The following is a 20006-nucleotide window of genomic DNA, read 5'->3' on the forward strand; positions in this document are numbered from 1 at the left end:
ATTCTGGAACACTTTAACTAACAGCGATTGGTGCGGATTGATAGAGGAATATTGACAGCTCTTCTTTTGTCCATTACTAATATTACCTACCTTTTGATTTGAAGAAGTTGGCAAAAACTTCTATTAGACAAATAAAATTATAAAAAAATGTGCTTCTAATCTAAGGTAAACCTGGTTTCAAACTTTAATTAGTTTGAACATAAATAATAATAATAATTCAGCCTATATACGTCCCACTGCTGGGCACAGGCCTCCTCTCATGCGCGAGAGGGCTTGGGCTACAGTCCCCACGCTAGCCCAATGCCGATTGGGGACCTCACATACACCTTTTGAATTTCTTCGCAGATGTATGCAGGTTTCCTCACGATGTTTTCCTTCACCGAAAAACTAGTGGTAAATATCAAATGAAAATGATATTCCGTACGGTATAAGTTCCGAAAAACTCATTGTTACGAGCCAGGATTTGAACTCGCGACCTCCGGATTGGAAGTCGGACGTCTTATCTACTCGGCCATCACCGCTTCGGCACTTTGAACATACTGAGTTTTTTAATATTGCTATTATTGACGGATCTAAATTACTTCCAAGCGGTGTTTGTTAATCGATGCTTGGATTCTTAAGCTATATTATTTAAAAGTCTTTGAAAATTTAGTATTTGAAGTAGGTAAATAGGTTCAGTGTGTATAATTATAAACGTAATGTGTAATACTAATATTATGTGCATCAAAGGACATTCAATATAACTGTCGAAAGATTTGCGCAAAGCTCTTTAAAATGTACCTATCTACAATTCTACAATCCTAAGCTTTGGGGCCCGTTTCTCAAAAACTTGCAACTTGTAATACAAGCGGATGTCACTTTTTGACAGCTTTTGTTAGAAAGAACTGACATAATTCATACCAAAACTCAATTTACTTCAATCACGTTCAAGAAAATTAAACAAAACCTGAATCTGTGTGTATAAATAAACAAGTAATCGAACGTGACGTGATCTAAGATCTCCATTTTCTTCGGTTCTTAAACGCGGAATAATTGTATTGCGTGACAAATAGCAAAATATATAAGAATTAAGCACAATCAATAACAATGTTTGTAGTAATGTTCGTGCCACGATCATTAATTTTACATCCACGGTCGTTATAAATTACTCGCGCATCCATACAGCCGAGTGTACAATCGAATGGCCGACGCCGGAACGAAGCAAGACTCATACGAACGAGAATACAACGTAATGTCACGGATAATCCAGATTACCACAGTCTGTTTATTTTGAAATTACGAACACGAACACACGATTACCTAAGGGCCCGTGCAGACGGACTGCAACCCGACTGCAACTTGTATGGGAACTGCACGCTGACTACACGCCAACTGCGACATCGAAATTCGAGCGAAATTGCAGTCGGGTTGCAGTCTGTCTGTATCGGCCCTTACAAGTAAATCAAACGGCAAACATGATTATGGATTACTTTATGAAAACTCATGCATGATCGAACATTAGGTAAGTTGTCTCACATCGATGTAGTTAAATACGACAGCAAAGACATGCCAGTCATCGAGATGTTTCGAGATTATAATTTACGAGCGGTCGTGACCCGGCTCCGTGCGAGACTTCTTCCCATTACTATTTCAAAGCTCTCAAATGTCTCGAATCCCTCGGATTTTGTGCTCTTTTTAAACTCATTAATGTTTACTCTCTTAGCGTGCTGCGATAATCTACGAGACTCGTAAATTGTGCGATCACAATCTGTGGAGCTTTTATTACGACCGAGGAAGTGTTCTCCACAAATCTTAATGATGCCACTTCACACAAAAATCTAATACGAGAAAATTGGAGACGAGAAATACTTTATCGTAGCAGAGCGTAGTAAATCAAACAGAGTTTTAATCTCCACAACCCCGCGTGCCTCATCATTGTTAACTGGGAGTTTGCCTGACTACTGTCACAGGCACAATAGTTATTTACGATACAAGTGCGAAAAATAGGAAATTTGCCACGAATTTAAAATTCAATCACGACCGAAGGGAGATTATTAGGCTTATCTTTGAATTCTGTATGACGTCTTGTTCTGTTGCTCACGAGCCCGAAATCAACCTGTATATTAGGCTTTTTGGCCGTCACTTTCTAAATGATGCTGACTGTACATACTCGTACACTAAAAATAAATAATTGTGTATTCCGGCGCGATTTTGTGGAATTGTGTGAATGTGGAGGTACGGAAATCTCCTTCTCCTTAAGGACTAGTTTATCGGCTATAACTCAAATCGCTAAAAGAAAATCTGGACCCCTTATCCAGGACTTGGCGATTTATTTATAAGGTACCTAATTACTTGACTGTACATAAACATCAACATTTTGTTTGCAGCATTTTATTACGATTTTGTCGTTGACGTAAGCGTTGTAGACACATAATTATACTAGTGGCTCTGTGAGCTGTAGACCTCGCGAGCAGAGCTTGAAATAACATGGTGCTAAGAGCTTTAAATACACCGTGTTTTTTTTGATTTCCGTTAATTTCAAGGGTGCATTCCTGAGCTTAAATCAAGTAACTTTCTCAAAGACACCGATGTTCTAATTAAGTCCATTTCGGAGATAATCCATAATTTATTTTTTTACTATAAGGCCTCTACAAGCGTGTACACTTGCCTTAGGGCCGGCTTACATATTGATTAGTGTTTAGAATGAGTTCATACATTTGCTACTAAACTTAAGTACAATCTCGGTCGATTGATGTACGAAATGACATTGATATGTCACAGATTTCAATTGTTTGGTTGAGTTAAATGTAATGCCCGTGTTACAACAACGCTATATGCTACATTTAATTACTTTTTAAACAAAAAAAAAACAAAAAAGAAAACAAAAAAAAAATTTTTTTTTGAAAATTAACTATGCCATTTAGTTCTTATAAACGTACTTAACTATACCCCGAAGTTAACGGAATTCAATAAAAACACGGTGTATAGTAAATTAAAGAAAAACAATACGAAATTTATGTGTAAAAAAATACAAAAAGTTATAATATCCCAGCATACAATTACTGAGGATCGAACCCAGACCCTCTGTGCAAACAGAAAAAGCGAACGTTTACAAACTGAGCCAAATAGTTCTTAGATGGGTTGACGAAATTTAGCTACTCCTTCTCAAATTAAAATTAGTTAAAATTAAATATCTAAATACCGCCTAAACCTGCGATAATTTTTTTCTGCATTTTTTGCTATTAACTCTGTAAACATGTCTCAAAAAGAAAAAAGTCTTATGATATCGATACGACTATTTGTTTAGGCGCCAGGTATCACGACTCCGCCATTTTTAAAAATTTCCAAAAACCGGATTGACAAAAAAAAATTATTTAGTCATAAAATTCGGTCACAAAATTTCACGAGAATCGGTTAAGAAATGCGACCTGTAGAGGAGAACATCCGGACATACGAAAGCAAAATGCCCGAGTCAAAACGTAGACCTTCGCTTCGCTTCGGTCAATTATACCTAGGTCCTAAATGTTTTCTGTAAGCCCCACATTATGAAATACCCTTGATAACTTTTTAACTCTGCGGGAGCTAAAGTTAATTAAGTTATACCCTACACTGACTTCATTGGTTGGGTAAATTAATATACACGTACATAATTTAATAAAAATATTTAAGGCAATTATTTTATGAGAGTAATCAAAGTTCGAAAATAAACATACTCCGTTTAGAGTTCAGCGAACCGTAATTAAGTCACTAATAATATTTAAATAGCTGAAATGTTTAGTTTCATGAACTTGTTTATTTTCACTTCTGGATGAGATTATAGCTCAGGACCGGGACAAGTGGCGTACTCGAAGAGAGGCTTATGCTCAGCAGTAGACAATAAAGGGCTGATATGATGATGATGATGTTTATAAATCTGTAGATACTGTACCCTCTCGAGATTTCGATAAAATTTGGGAGTTAGGGTACTATTCTGATTCTGGGTGACGCTGTAATTCAAGATGGGTTCCTTCTAAATCGAGTGGTTTGGCAATCCAAGGAAAAATGTATGAACCTCCAAGGAATAATAGAGATGAACCTCGACATACGATAGCATTTTTACCCAAGCTAAAACGAAAACATTCGCATTCGCACGGTCAAAACGCCTGTTTCTATAGGTTATTTCTCGCATTCGACTGTTGTTAGTATATATATCCTTACTTCATTCAGGTTCGACGTACTGGTGAACGGTGGAGGAGCCGTCACCCTGCAGTTCCAGCGCTCGCCGTTCAAGCCTCTGCGGAAGACTGTCTTCGTGCCCTGGAACCAGATCGTAGTACTGCCGCCTGTCCAGATGGAACTCAGCGATGACAGCGTCAAAGTGCCGACACCGAGGTAATTGTTTAAAATTGATAGAATTATACTCTACGGTTTCCTTGAAACGCTAAGAGAAAGTACTACTAATCCTACCCTTTAATGTACCATACGTTAATCTTAAAATCTTCATTCGCTTAGGTACGAATGTTTCTGGTAAAACATATGCAAACCTTGTTTAAGATTTCTCGTTCCGTTTTTGATCTCAATACTTTCAATCTACCTCAAACATTGCTAATGGAATAACAGTATTGAATCGAACAAGGAATTTAATTTTAAGTACTTTTAGCCCAAAATTAAACTTCCCAAGCCACCTGTCAAATGTAGCGACAGCGCTGCGCTAAGCAGTATGGATATGATGGTTGTTCTTGTCTACGTGACAGCGTGATAAAACGGTGCCCGTCACTTTCTATCCCGCGGTGTTAAAAAGTGACAGTTATTTTATCACGTGGATAAAACCATTCATAATACGCCGGCTGAAAGGCGCAATTACCTAAATTCTGCTATTCGGATTGCGAAGCATTTTATATTCTAGAAAATTATCAAACTTCTATTTTGATATTACGACGTAATTATCTTGAGCTAATTTGTTTTAAAAGGCCATATTCCGAAAGGAATTACCTAGGTATATGTATATACCTACCTACCAATGTTCTGATGAGAATACTCGTAAGCTCAGTGTTTGTAAAAGTACCGTAAAGTTATTACCTAAATCAATAATTAAAAAACCAATTACCAGCATCTGTTATTATGCCGGTAGATATACTTTAGGAAGTAAAGATTAGGTTTTTGACAGCCGGACTATCACAAAATTGACGACCTGTCCACTTAAACTCTCTATTATGCACACACAGAGGCTAGTGATATCACATTTTTTTTACAAAACGATGGTTGTCATCACACAACATGGCATGTCTGAATTTCCTTCATCAACTCCAGAGCACCGCCGCGCCTAGACTGGACGCCGTCTCCACAGTGGTGGGAGGTGCAGGCTCCGCCGTGCACGGCGCACGACCACGAGCGGCTCCGGCCCGAGGTCGTGGCCGTGCCGCCGCTGGCCGCGCCCGCTGCCTCGTCCGCTACCACGCCCACCGTCATTTATCCTGAGGCTCAGGTATTAACTCACTAACTAGTCACTTATAGGTATTTTAAGTATAGGGGTTGTGCACAAATCACGCGAGGTGTTTTCGGCTACTTTTTGACCCCCCTTCCCCTTGGTGATATTTGGTGAGGTTTTTGGCTACCCCCCCTCCCTCATAACCTCACGTGTATTTTTTTGAAATTTTTCATTCGACCTAATTTTAAGATAAATAGTATTGTATATAGAAAATCTTGTTTATTTTTCTGTTTTCGTTAAATAGTCTCGCTATTTTGAAGTGCAGAGTGAAGATTTATGTTTAACGAAACTGAGAAAAAGTATCTACTCATGTGGTACATTTTTTTTCTTAGTTTCGTTCACTGTAGAAAAATACACGTGAGGTCTCCTTAAACCCCCCTCCCCCATCGTGATCTATCGTGATTTTTTCGTGACCCCCCACCCCCTATCGAACCTCGATTTGTGCACAAGCCCATATGAGCGCAGTTATACATAACTATAATTTTCTTTTTTTATTTGTACGTACATGTACTCGGTGTATGTACATACACCGATCTAAACCTGGAGATCGACTAACAATGAGTTATAAACAAAAAACTTATCTAGGTGCTTAATAAAAAAATCGTTAACACCCGAATTAATTTTTACAGATTGTAAGCGAAACCATCGGGATCCCCGGTTCTGCAGTGAAACTGACATACCGATCGTCCCAATCCGCTGGTTATCTTTCCTGTGTGCACGTCCAACTCACTCGAAAGGTCGTGCCCGCTGCGCTGGCCCGTGTCCATGTGAGGGTTGAAATCGAAGGATCCCTGCACACACATACGTATGAAGCTGATCCTGATTTGACACATGTGTTCGCATGGAACAAAAGAAACGTTTACAAACAGAAGGTAAAGAATAACTCTAGGTAATTTTTATTGAAACTCGTAATAAATAGGTGTTAAATTAAACAGTGGCTCACGGAAGTTTTAACTTATAGGTGTATGGCCAAGCTCAAGCTAAGATCTCAATTGGATACGAGTACTCGTCATGTTCGGCGATCGTATGGGAGACACAAACCGCTACCTTAGCTGGCTTTGATGTGGACATATCTGACATTGGAGGGTGGGGCTTGGACATTCATCATCACTACAATTTCCATGAAGGAATCCTACAGAAAGGCGATGGAGCGCTGCTTCATTTGAAACAGTATCCTAGAACCGTGCAGGTTTGTAATGAATAACTTTAAATTTTTATCATCACATAAGACATAACTGCTATTGATTTTTATTTTACTGCGGTTAAATTGTATTCTTAATTTTGTTTCCTTTTCAGGTTGTGATGGGAACTGGCCTCCAGCGTCCGTTAAATTGTCCTGATCACTGCAATGGCAAGGCAGCCGACGCTCGTCTCCTGACACCAACCGCATTAACTTCTGGACCTGATGGATCTCTTTACGTTGGAGATTTCAATCTTGTGCGACGAATTACTACGGAAGGTGTCGTAACTACTGTTCTTCGACTAGAGTAAGTTACTGATGACAAACCAAAATAGCAATAAAAAATCTGTTGTGGAGCAAATATGACAGTCATAACCTGCCTTCTTTTTCTAGGACCACACAAGTTGCATATCAATACTACATGTGTATATCACCAGCAGACGGAAATCTTTACATATCAGACTCGGAAAGGCATCAAGTGCGGAAAGTAATCGCTTTAGAGAAAGTGCGTGACCCATCTTTAAATTCCGAACCAGTCGTAGGCAACGGAGATCGTTGCGTACCCGGCGACGAATCAAACTGCGGCGATGAAGGACCAGCTGATAAGGCTAAACTGTCTCATCCCAAGGGCCTTGCTATTGCTGCAGATAGAACGATGTACATCGCAGATGGAACAAATATAAGAGCCGTAGATCCAAATGGAATCATTCATACGTTGGTAGGCCATCATGGGCATCATAACCACTGGTCACCAGTTCCCTGTCGGGGTGCCATTGCTCCTTATGAAGCGCAACTTCAATGGCCTACTGGAGTAGCTCTCTCGCCTTTAGACGGTTCTCTTTACTTCATCGATGACAGGATTATACTAAAATTGACCGTCGATATGAAAATCAAAGTTGTAGCTGGTCAGCCTTCACACTGCCGATTAAGTAGTGATGGAAAACCGACCAGCAAAGCGACAAATAAAACTGACAATGAATTCAGAGAAGATTCCAGTCTGGGAACGATTCAAGCGTTAGCATTCGCACCAAGTGGAATTTTATATGTCGCAGAGTCCGATTCCAAGAAAATGAATGCAATTAAATCTATCGATCCTTCTGGGAAAATAATGCATTTCGCTGGAAAAGTACAAGAAAACTTGAAAGAGTTGAGTTGTGAGTGCAACTCGTCAGTGCCTGTGACAGCCGTGCCGGCCAATGCTCGTGACGAAGGTGCAGGTTGCCCGTGCCGCCTGAGCGTCGCGGCGGGAGACGAACCTCCGACCAGTACAGAAACCTTGTTATCATCCAATGCTAAGTTCCAAACAATTTCTGCTCTTGCCGTTACCCCGGACGGTGTGCTCAACGTTGTTGATCAAGGTACATAATATAATATACCTCTAAAATCACAAATAGTTTCATTGATACACTAATTGTAAATTTAATACTCATAACTTATCTTCTTAACAGGATCCCTGCATATTTTGGCATTAAAACATTACCTGCCAACACATGACGAGAACGGAGAATTCAGAATCCCTAATCCACCAACATCGGAGATCTATGTGTTCAATCGCTACGGACAACACATCACTACGAAAGATTTAACTTCAGGAAAGACACGATATTCTTTCTTATATTCGAAGAACACCAGCTTTGGAAAACTATCTGCAGTTACTGACGCGTCGGGCAATAAAATACAGCTACTTAGAGATTATAGTAATGTGGTCAGTTCCATTGAAAACACTCAAGATCACAAACTTGAATTGAAAGTCTCGGGTATTGGTTACCTAACGAAGATAACAGAGAAGGGTACAACTGAAATTGAATTAGATTACGATGCTAACACAGGATTGCTGAACAGCCGTTCGAGGGTGTGTATCGAATAAAAGTAATATTGTCATGCGTATTAGCCACGCTGTTTAAACATTACATGTTTTCTTATGTTATTTTGTTTGTTCCAGGCTGGAGATACCGTCATCTACAACTATGATGAACTCGGACGAGTCACCAAAATAATAATGCCTTCTGGAGAACCAGTCCACATAACTTCGGGCCTTGCCAAGAATTATGGCTTAGCGGTTACCGTATCCAATCCATCTAGCAGCATACCTGTTGGAGTTGCTAAGAAATGCGAATACGTACTACATGGCCAGTCATTTAAACAGATCACAATTAATAACGGCAAACAAGTCACCGAGGGACGTATCTATTCTAACAACACTTTGCTGCTTGAAACTCCATGGACAGGCAAGTTTGAGAGCATCGCGGCTGCCAAACATCCACTACTAGAAGCAGCTTTGCCCATCGAGGCCGAGATGCTTCATATGTGGTCTCATCAAACTACCACGTTCGGTGACAATCTCATCAACAACATGTACTCTCTGTATACACTTGTAGGTGACGTTAGGAATCCCCAGCAAACTCTTAATAGAGAAATATGGGTGAATGACTCACGAGTCTTGATTATTGAATTTGATCAATTTAAGAGCCGCGAGACCTTCTTTAACGCTGACAGGAATCCCTTGTTCACAATAGCATACGATGCAGGAGGATTACCGTTGTCATTTATACCCCATGGCGCTGGAGTACCGCTCAACATTTCTTACGATAGATTCTTCAGGATCAACGGTTGGAAGTGGGGTGTCAGCGAAGAAACGTATAACTACGATTCGCATGGCATGCTATCCGAAATAACCAGTCCTCAAGACGGCACGAAGAACATCTATTACAATGATGGGAACCTCGTAGCCAAGATAACATTAGCTAGCCAAAGAAGCTTTAAGTACCTTTATGATGATGACGGTGGTTTAACTCACGTCATCTTGCCTTCCGGAACCAACCACTCATTCAGCGTTCAACCTTCAATTGGATTCTTAAGAATGACATATGCTCCTCCTGGTTCTACAAAGAAATATTTGCAACATTATTCTCATACTGGAGAACTTCTTCAGACGGTGTACCCTGGCGATGGCGCTAGAGTGGTTTACCGTTATTTCACCACCAATAAAGTATCGGAAGTTGTTCACGGCGACGGTCAAACACAGATACATTATTCTGAAAGCAGCGGGCTGCCGTCAGAGATCTTGCACGTGGACCGTGATGTCGACTACCGCTGGGAGTCTACTTATGCTGGAGGTTTGCTAATGGAGGAGAGGCTGGATTACGGCGCTAAAACCGGCCTTAGTAATGCGAAAATAATTTACGAATATGACAACAACTACAGAACAACTGCTGTTCAGGGCCGTATCGGTGGTCAGACACTTATTCCTCACCATATAGTGTACAACCCTAAAACCGGAGCTCCGGAAATTTTAGGACAGTTTACTGTCTCTAAGCAAAAATGGAATGAGACTTCGGTCTACGATGGAATAGCGATGTTCTCTCGAGTCTTAAACAACCAATTCCTCGAAAAAGAAGTTACTGTTAACATCCACAGGATGGAAGTATTCAGAATGGAGTTCGCATATGACAAACACGGAAGGATTTCACAGACGCGAACCCACACCAGAAATGTGGGAGTCAATACGTACACTAATGTCAAGAATTACACTTGGGACTGCGATGGCCAGCTCACTGGAGTTGAAGCTCAAGAACCGTGGGGATTCCGATACGATGACAATGGGAATATGCTTTCATTAACTTATAGAGGAAATACTATTCCTATGGAATATAATGACATGGACCGAATTATCAAGTTCGGTGAAGGGCAATACAGATATGACAGTCGAGGTCTAGTGTCTCAGAACGCTAGAGAAGAACGGTTCCAGTACAACTCGAAAGGATTACTCATTAGGGCAACAAAGCGAGGCAGATTTGATGTCCGATACTACTATGACCATCTTGATAGGTATGTTGGAGACTTTTGAGATGAGAGATGAGATACCTATCGTACCTCAATGATTGTAAATATAGTAGTTTATTTACTAAAGGTTTATTTGTCTTTTCCAGACTTTCAACTCGAAAAGATAATTTCGGAAACGTAACTCAATTCTTCTACACAAACAAAGATAAACCTCACGAAGTCAGCCATATCTATTCGCCGCGTGAAAACAGGTTTATGACATTGGTTTATGACGACCGAGGACATCTTATTTACACACAGGTAAATATAAATAATTAACCTTCGTCATAATTTCAGTTAGGTATGCAACAAACAGTGTAAATTATGAGCTCACCTATATGTATTATGTTTTGTTTTGTAGGTCGCGCGGCATAAGTATTACATTGCAACTGACCAATGCGGCACACCCGTCATGGTTTTCAATCAATACGGAGAAGGCATTCGAGAAATCATGAGATCTCCATACGGCCACATAGTTTATGATTCTAATCCCTACTTGTATCTACCTGTGGATTTCTGCGGTGGGCTTCTCGATCAAGTCACGTCGTTGGTTCACATGGCTAATGGCAAAGTGTATGACCCGCTGATTGGACAATGGATGTCACCAATTTGGGAGGATCTCATAGAGAGGGTTCATAACCCTACACAACTACATCTCTATAGATTCAACGGGAATGATCCGATCAATGTCAGACCACAAAATAAGAAGCCAACGGGTAAGTTACACAACCAGCACTTGCAAAATTATTTGGGCGTTCTCATTTATTTGCTCATACGTATTAATCGAGCCTTAAATAAATGTTTGGGATGATTCAAAGAGTTATTGATTGTAGAAAAGGTTAAAGTTTAAGCAAAAACCGTGCCCCCAATTTGACAGCTGAACTAGATGGCGCTATACGTTGCCATATGTTTTGTGGTTACCGACTTGTCAAACGTGAAACAACCAGAAACACCGCATAATGTACGGAGCCGTATCTAAATAGAATCTTTAATTGGACTTAAATTAAATTTTAATACACTGAATAATGTTTTTCACGTTTATTTTTTCTATTAAATTCAGATCACCTGGCATGGCTGAATTTACTCGGATACGACACAAAGAGTCTGGCACCGCAACTGTACCCCGACGAGCTGCCGGGCGGGTCGGTGCTGCCCGCCGTGCCGCGCGGCCGCGCCGTGTGGGGCGCCGCGCCCGCGCCCGCCGCGCCCGGCCTGCCCGCCGCCATGGCGCTGCTGCCCAGCGTCACCATCGAGTCCGGCTTCCTCTCGCACATGTCGAACAAGAGGATAGCGGACTTCAGAAGTCTCTCGATCCCCGCCATGTCCGAGCTCAAGACGGACGCGCTCGACCTGGCCTCGAAGAGGATCGGATCCGACTCGGAGCCGCCGTTCGGCCGCGGCATCCTCGTGTCGCGGAACTCGCGCGGACGCGCCGTGGTCACCGCCGTGCCGTCCGCGAACGCCATATACCGCGACGTGTACACGTCGGTGTTCAACCGATCTCACCTGCTGCCGTTCTCACTGGTCGTGCACGGAGATCAGCAGGACGTATTCTACTTCGTGAAAGAGGAGACGTGGCGCGCCGCCGACGACAAGCAGCAGCTGAAGCGCATGCAGGGCAAGCTGAACGTGACGTTCCACGACGTGACCGAGGGCGGGCGCTCGTACGCGGACGTGAAGATCCACGGGAAGACGAGCGTGGTGAACCTGCGGTACGGCACGAGCGCCGAGCGCGAGCGCACGCGGCTGCTGCACCACGCGCGCGCGGCGGCGGTGCGCAAGGCGTGGCACCGCGAGCGCGAGGCGCTGCGCGGCGGGCTGGGCGGCTCGCTGGACTGGTCGGCGGCCGAGCTGGACGAGATCCAGAAGGCGGGCTCGGCGGCCGGCTACGACGGCGAGTACGTGCACGACGTGGCGCGCTACCCCGAGCTGGCCGAGGACCCGTACAACGTGCGCTTCGTGAAGAAGCGCGCCGACCGCGCCGAGCGCCGCCGCCGGAAGCGCGAGTGCACCACGCCCTGGTGGCTCCGGGAGGACCTATGCTAGTGACGTGCCGCCATCCATATGCCAAATCGTGTGAATGCGACCGGGGAGCGAGTGAGGATGGATGACTGCGCGAGTGAATGTCGATAAATATATTTTGTAAATAGTCTCTATTAATTGTTAATTGTTGATGTATGTATGTACGTATGGTAGACGCGAATCCCTATCGCTGTGTAAATAGTAAATTTTAATTTGCAGGGAGAGAATGGACCTTTTGAGAGGACTGATATTATAAATGTAATGTATGTATAAATAAGACGATTTATGTGAATATGAAATTATTTATACTTATTTATCGGTAAAAAGCTTCGATTGTGTCCAATGTTCTTATAAAATTTAGATGAAAACTATTTGAAAGAATAAAAGGCATACTTTTTTAACCAAAATTAATTGCAGTTTTAATTCAATGCGTACCTATAGCTGCTTTGTTAGTGCACGACACCTTGCACTTTGAGACTATGCGCTGAAACTTGGCACAGTTGATTCTTAGCTGGTCTTGGGCAGATACAGACGGGGAGCCGTCGAGAGCCACCTCTCATTTAGTTAAGTTCGACGCTGCCGCGCTTCACTTGCAGCAACATTTCTCTAAAACTATAGCTATTAGGGCATGCAATATATCATTTTCGGATAAATTGAGGATGAAGAGTCTATTTTTAGAACAAAAACAATGCACTTTCTAACAAAAAAAAAGTATAAAGAAGAAAAGACTAAAAAACATATTTTTGATTTTTTTTATAATTACCATTTTTTTTTAAAGTGTAGCAGGAATCTGAAAACAAAAACCGAAAAAGTTTGAATAACCTTTTTTGTAGGAAATTTTATGTAAATTATTCATGTAATAAAACATATGTGACGTTCCACGGGAAAAGGTACCTTATGAGGGTTTCTAGTTTCGGAGATATTAAATGTTTTGTAAAGAGGTGAAAAAAGGCTCAATTTTTTTTTATTGTGTGATCTGAAACCTTAATGCGTAACGTTTGTTTACCTGTTTTTATTTTTGTTATAAGTTAGTTATAAGCCTAGTAATGTCGTCTCAGAGTTTAGTAGAAAAGGTACCTTATGGAAAAAAGATTGAAAATTCCCAAAAAAACTAGTCAATACGGGAAAAGAAGTTTGGTAGAGAACTGTATTAGCATTCTGCAAAACTAATTTGATAATTTCAGTTCTGGTTGGGGCGCCTCGCAAATATTATAACCGTACATAGACCGACATCACAAATCCAAGTAGACTGCTATTATACCAAAGTTACTCTCGTCAAGTCTTTCTTAACTAGAATAATCTTCATTTGGTTTGGTCGCATGCAGTAAATCAGCCATTGGTTTGCTGAAAAATGCCAATACCCGACGCATTACCTTATGGAATATCTGAGGTCATTGAACCTCAATGCCGCTTATCCTCAATAGCAACCGAAATATATTATTGATAAGAAATAGACGGTTTATACCATCTTAACCCCAAAATATTATTAGTTTATCCTAACTGTTCCATCATCATCATGCCTCATCATGTAACTTGACCACAAGGTACCTTTTCATTACATACAAATTATTGGTCTTTTTTAAGATTATTATGACGAAGAACTAATTAAATTGGGGGCAGTTTAATGTAAATTAATATTTTCTATTCATAAAAGATAAACTATAATATGATTGATATTTTGTAGTGATGTATTATTAGATTTATTTCCATAAGGTACCTTTTCGTAAATGTATGGAGCAAATACTGTTATTGTTATGTAAGTTTAAAGTGGCATAAGGGGTTAAATATAGTATTTAGTTGGGGTTTTAGGATTTATTTCATTTGAATGACAGAATTTCTTTCATATGTGCTCAGAAAAATTGATTGTGTGTCACATTAAAAGTAAAAATATTCAATTTTGTGATTTTATATGAAAAAGTCAGAAAATACATTTTCACCTCTAAATCGGTATTGTTTTTTGCTTAAACTGTCTGTCAGTGTCGTTTTCTAATAGATAAAATTTAAATCTTGAGAGCTCATTGCAATCAATCGTGAAAATGAAATAAAACTTTATTTTCAAGAGATTGGTTAGTATACACATAAATCAGTCGATATCAAAAGTTTCTATTTGCATTACAGAACAAGTCGCAATATTTTTTTAATCTCAGATATATAAGGCATTATTATTTGTAGTCAACTATGTAACTTACTTCAGGAACATAGTTTTTTAGGCGGCTAAACTTAAAACTTCTCTATCGTAAAGTTGCTCATTTCACAACATTATTTTCAAAAAATCATATCTCTGTAACTACGCAACCTAGAAGGTTGATCTTTTGTGTTATCGATAGGTTATTTATTGTAGATTACTAGGGTATGCATAACTCCATACCCGCCATAAGGTACCTTTGACCGTGGGACGTCACAATATTTTTGTATTGGCCATCGTTTACGAGTTATTTACGAATAACTAAAAAAGGGGACCTTAGAATTTATTTTCGCCCTTCAATATTTTTTTTAAATATTGATCCTAGCGAAAAAAAGTAGCACTTATTTTATAAGAAATCTGAAATGGATTATTTACGTAAAAGATATTTTTTTGCTGTGGGCTACCGTTTACGAGTAATTTACGAAAAACTAAAAAAAAAAACGATTGTAGAACAAATTGTAAGTAACTTTCCCACCTTAATAATATTTTGCATTGATATCACTCTGACCCACGCTTAATATTATTTTTTATCTCCCATTTATCAACAGATTTGTATAATAAACTATATATTTTCTTAAACATAATAAGTGTAGCTTTGCGACTGTATTTTTTGTTTTCAGATTCCTGCTACAATTTAAAAAAAAATTGGTGATTATTAAATAATCAAAAATATGTTTTTTAGTCTTTTCTCCTTTATTGTTTTTTTTTGTTAGAAAGTGCATTGTTTTTGTTCTAAAAATAGATTCTTCATCCTCAATTTATCCGAAAATGATATATTGCATGCCCTAATAGCTATAGTTTTAGAGAAATGTTGCTGCAAGTGAAGTGCGGCAGCGTCGAACTCCCCCCCCCCCCCCCCCCCCCCTCCCCCGACTAAATGAGAGGTGGCTCTCGACGGCTCCCGGTCTGTATCTGCTCAAGACCAGCTAAGAATCAACTGTGCCAAGTTTCAGCGCATAGTCTCAAAGTGCAAGGTCCCCATACTCCCCATACAACGGTGTGCACTAACAAACCAGCTACCTAATACCACGAATAAAGTTAATAAAAGGAGATCGTCGATTTTCTTAGACGTTTGGGCCCCCTCGCAAATTGAACGTATACATGTAATATACAGGGTGTCCCATAAGTGACACGTCAGAGTGACACTGGAGGTAGACCAGGCCAAGAGGACCCAAACCAACTTAACATGACCCCATTAAAAGTGGCACGCTTTTCGAGTTATTGCCAAATTAAGGTTTTTCATGAATTTTGACCGTTTTTAACATTGTTAGTGCCAGTGTGCACTCGGAAAGGCCTCGAAAGTTAGTTTTTTTTGTGTGTACGGTATCATGAATAGTTAATTAAGATAACAGAATAGGTATTTAATCGATAAACAATGTAAAATGCAAAAAAGTACTGGTTTAATCTTGAATTAAATTCACAGCGAAATATTAATTTCGACTTTGACTACCTGTCGTGAAAAAAAATTACTAGAAAAGTAATGAGCAAATAACGTCAAAACATTGAGCATGTTATACAGATTCTATGGTATAACACATGTACCTTCCTGCAATAAAATAGGAATTATTATCATCTTTCTAAAGCCTCATAAAAATAAGTTAAAACTCGGAAATCTGCAATCCGTTGCTACTTAGTAAAAATAACGATTTATGTTACGATATCTCATTCAAAAAAACGCCTATTCAGTATTTGCCGAATGCCTAAAAGAAAGAGATGGAAAATGCTTATCTCCCTTTTTAAGGATATCATTGAGTTGATCAAATCAAATCAAATCAAAAGCATTTATTGCAAACATATTACATAACATTAGGTAGGTAGGTACCTATACATAATATGGACCCTGCAAGGGCGCAGCAATCTTATAAATAAATAACAAACTAAGTACTACAGTAGTTTCTTCTTACATAACATTATACATATGAGATCACATTAGTGTATCGTAAGAGCTAATTTGCTTATGTTAAGCATAATATTAATTACATTTATTTAATATAAAATCAAACAAAATGGTTTAAGTGCAGATACCTAATACATATTTCTAATAATAATATGATACCTCATCATAAAATTCCTGCAGCGTGTAAAACGATTTCTCTGTTAAGTATTTATTAAGCGATCTTTTGAATAGATGTGGGTTTTCGATTTGTTTTATTGATTGGGGTATTATATTAAAGATTTTTATACACATCATGTGTGGTCCGGAATGAAATATTTTTAAGGTAGAAGTAGGCAAGGAAAGGTAGTTATTGTGGCAAAGATTTAATGTTTTTGTGTGGCGGTCTTTTGCTTGTAGAAAAAAAGAGCTGTGTAGCTTGACGAAAGTGCAAACTTCAAAAATGTATAAGGAAGTAAGTGTTAATATTCTTAGGTCTTTAAAATATGGTCGACAACTTTCCCATTGTTTTATGTTAACTAAAGTTCGGATGCACTTTTTTTGTAAAATAAATAGGTCATTGGCATTTGTGCTATTACCCCAAAGGAGTATGCCATAGCGGAGTATCGAGTGGGCGTAAGCATAATAGGCGGAAATGGCAGTTTTTAAGTCGGTTGTTTTTTTTTTAATTCAAATAAGGCATATGAAAATCTGGATAGTTTATTGCTAACTTTCTGAATGTGGTCGTTCCAATGAACGTTTGTGTCAATTGTTAATCCTAACAAGGGAAATGTACCTATCTGTTTTGTCCAATTTGATATTGTTGTAAGAGAAATCTATAGATAACGGTTGTTTTTGGTATGGTCTGAACTGCATCAATTTTGTTTTGGTAAAATTCAATTTTAAGTTATGCTCGGTTAGCCAGGAATCTAGTTCAGTCAGGATATGGGTAAGGCTAGATTTCAGATTGTTGTTATCTATGCACGGAAATACTACTGAAATGTCATCTGCAAATAAGATACTAGGTGTATTAATAGAGTATGGCAAATCGTTAATGTATATAAGGAACAGTAAGCAACCCAATACACTACCTTGGGGAATAGACTGAGTAACATCTACTGTATTTGAGTGTATGCGCGAAATCAATCCTGTGTGGTTGTTATAATGCTCTATTTCTACGAATTGCACTCGATTTTTGAGGTATGAGACAAACCATTTATGTACAGTTCCTCTTACCCCAATACCGTTCAATTTCTTCAACAGCACATCATAGGATACCCTATCGTAGGCGTTACTCATATCCAATAATAGTCCTAGAGCATATTGTTTGTTATTTATTATGTTTAATATTTGATCTATATAATTATATACTGCCAATGTCGTGGAATGTTTTTTCTAAATCCGTTTTGATTTTCGTTGAATATGGAGTATTTTTCACAAAAAGTGTAGTCTTTTTGACATAGCGGTTTCTATTATTTTGGAAAAAGTTGGCAAAAGAGCTATGGGACGATAGTTATTACAGTCAGTGTGTATACCTTTTTTTGAATGGGTTTAATGATTGATAATTTCAGTGAATCTGGGACTATGCCTTCGGAAAAGGATTGTTTATCAGAAAGGCTAAGGGTTCGGACAGTTCGTCTGCACACTTTTTAATAAGGACGGGTGGGAGTTCATCATGTCCAAAGCTACTCTTTTTTTCAAGTTTCGTATAATACTATGAATTTCTATTTCAGTAACTGGTTGTAGGTAGAATGAATTGGGAGTGGGGCTGAGCACAGGGCGTCCGGCTGCCTTGCGCACGCCAGGTCCATCATCTCCTGCTCCCACCGATAAGAAGAAGTTGTTAAAGTAATCAGCTACGACCCTTGGGTCATCTGTTACACTATTGTTAATGTCTAATTTTATATTTAATCTGTTCTTTTTTGGAAGTTTATTTGTCCGTTCCTTTATTATATGCCACATGGTTTTGGTGATGTTATTTGATTTCTTAATTTTATTAATATATTCCAGCTTTTTGGATGTTTTTATAGTCTTTTTCAGCAATTTTTCATAATGTTTATAGTGTTCATGTAAAATAGGATTGTTTGTTTTTGAGATCAGTATTTTAAGAAGACGTTTATGTTTACAGGATGTTTTTATACCTTTAGTTAACCAGGGTTTATTATTAAATTCATTTTTTATTTTTATTTGTATTTTAGGGACACATATATCTAGATATTTTTGTATAATCGCTGTAAAGGAGTTAAAATTTTCATTCATGTTATTACCGCTGTCGATAATAGTACTCCAATTTATTTCAGATAGGTACAACTTGAAAGCACTGATATTTTTCTCCGTAAATGTTCTTTTATTAGTAAACCAGACTTTACGTTCTTGCGTATTTGTATTGGTAGGTATAGTATATGTTATGCCTTTATGATCGGAGAAACCATATTCGTAGACTGAAACTACATTATCTTTGTTATGAAAATTGGTAAAAAGTAATTCTATGCATGTCGAGCTTGTATCTGCAATCCGCGTGGGTTCGTTAACTAATTGCTGGAAGTTATAACCAATCAAGAGGTTAATTAGTGAAAATGAAGATAAAGATTTTTCTAAAACATTTACATTGAAATCACCGCCTATGACAATATTTTTGGTAACGCCTTTTACTGCTAAAATCTGCAAGAGGTTTTCGAGTTTTTCATAGAAAGTGCTTGGATTTCTTTGGCTGTTCGTCCAATATATGACTACAATTACATACATACATATTTAAATGTGGGATTTCAGTGCCACAAGCTTCGAATACAAATTCTACGGATAAATCACTTATGTCTTTACGTTCGATAAAAGGTATATTATTTTTTAGGAACACACACACACCGCCGCCTCCGTGGATGCTCCTATTGAACATGGAGGTTACTTATTGGTACTCTTCTAGCTGTAATAAATCTAGTTTTGATTCTGTAATCCAGGTTTCTGAAAGGCAGATGGCTTGTATATGTTTATCTTCTTCTGTAGCTGATTCTATTAAGTGGCGTTTATTGTTCAAGCTGCGAATATTTTGAAAAAGAATCTTGAAGTCACTTATATTTACGAAAGTTATGATTATTGGGACGAGCTCGGAGATTGTGGGAGTGTCTTCGCTGGTCTAGTGAAAGAGTAGTATTCTGTTCAATTTTGTTATTGAGCTCATTTTCATTATTCTGCCTCTTTACGTGGCCGTTAGTCGATGCTTGTGATGGGTTTCCTAATAGTACCGTGTGATTATTGCTGAAGTTTCCGTCATGTATCTTACCATCTATTATCAAGTTGTTATTTTTAATTACAGCATGGTGTCCGTTTTTCCGTGCATCAAGAAGTACTTCTCTCAATCTTCTTTTTTCTTGCAAGGATTTTTCGTCTAAAAACTCCGATATTGCTAGTCCGGTATTTTTGAAAAAGTGGCTATTTTGAATCAGGTGTTTTGCCATCTTTTTGCTCAACAGTTCGACTACTA

General features: G+C 39.0%; 1 protein-coding gene and 1 long non-coding RNA gene across 6 annotated transcripts in view; one reads left to right on the forward strand and one right to left on the reverse strand.

The window, feature by feature from the left end:
• LOC134806760 (teneurin-a) overlaps window positions 1-12877 on the forward strand; it is an 82390-nt gene extending 69513 nt beyond the window's left edge. For all 5 annotated transcript variants that reach the window (XM_063780080.1, XM_063780084.1, XM_063780082.1 and 2 more), the window contains 11 exons: window positions 4186-4350; window positions 5269-5443; window positions 6076-6318; window positions 6408-6635; window positions 6743-6933; window positions 7020-7984; window positions 8075-8478; window positions 8569-10454; window positions 10556-10709; window positions 10810-11164; window positions 11509-12877. In XM_063780080.1, coding sequence (XP_063636150.1) covers window positions 4186-4350; window positions 5269-5443; window positions 6076-6318; window positions 6408-6635; window positions 6743-6933; window positions 7020-7984; window positions 8075-8478; window positions 8569-10454; window positions 10556-10709; window positions 10810-11164; window positions 11509-12494 — 5752 coding nt within the window. In that variant the 3' untranslated portion in view covers window positions 12495-12877. The remainder of the gene's footprint in view (window positions 1-4185; window positions 4351-5268; window positions 5444-6075; window positions 6319-6407; window positions 6636-6742; window positions 6934-7019; window positions 7985-8074; window positions 8479-8568; window positions 10455-10555; window positions 10710-10809; window positions 11165-11508) is intronic.
• The window catches only part of LOC134789409 (uncharacterized), a 400206-nt gene that overhangs the window by 55532 nt on the left and 324668 nt on the right, over window positions 1-20006 (reverse strand). The window lies entirely within an intron of this gene.

Source organism: Cydia splendana, chromosome 3 (assembly GCF_910591565.1).
Source record: "Cydia splendana chromosome 3, ilCydSple1.2, whole genome shotgun sequence".
Taxonomy (NCBI): domain Eukaryota; kingdom Metazoa; phylum Arthropoda; class Insecta; order Lepidoptera; family Tortricidae; genus Cydia; species Cydia splendana.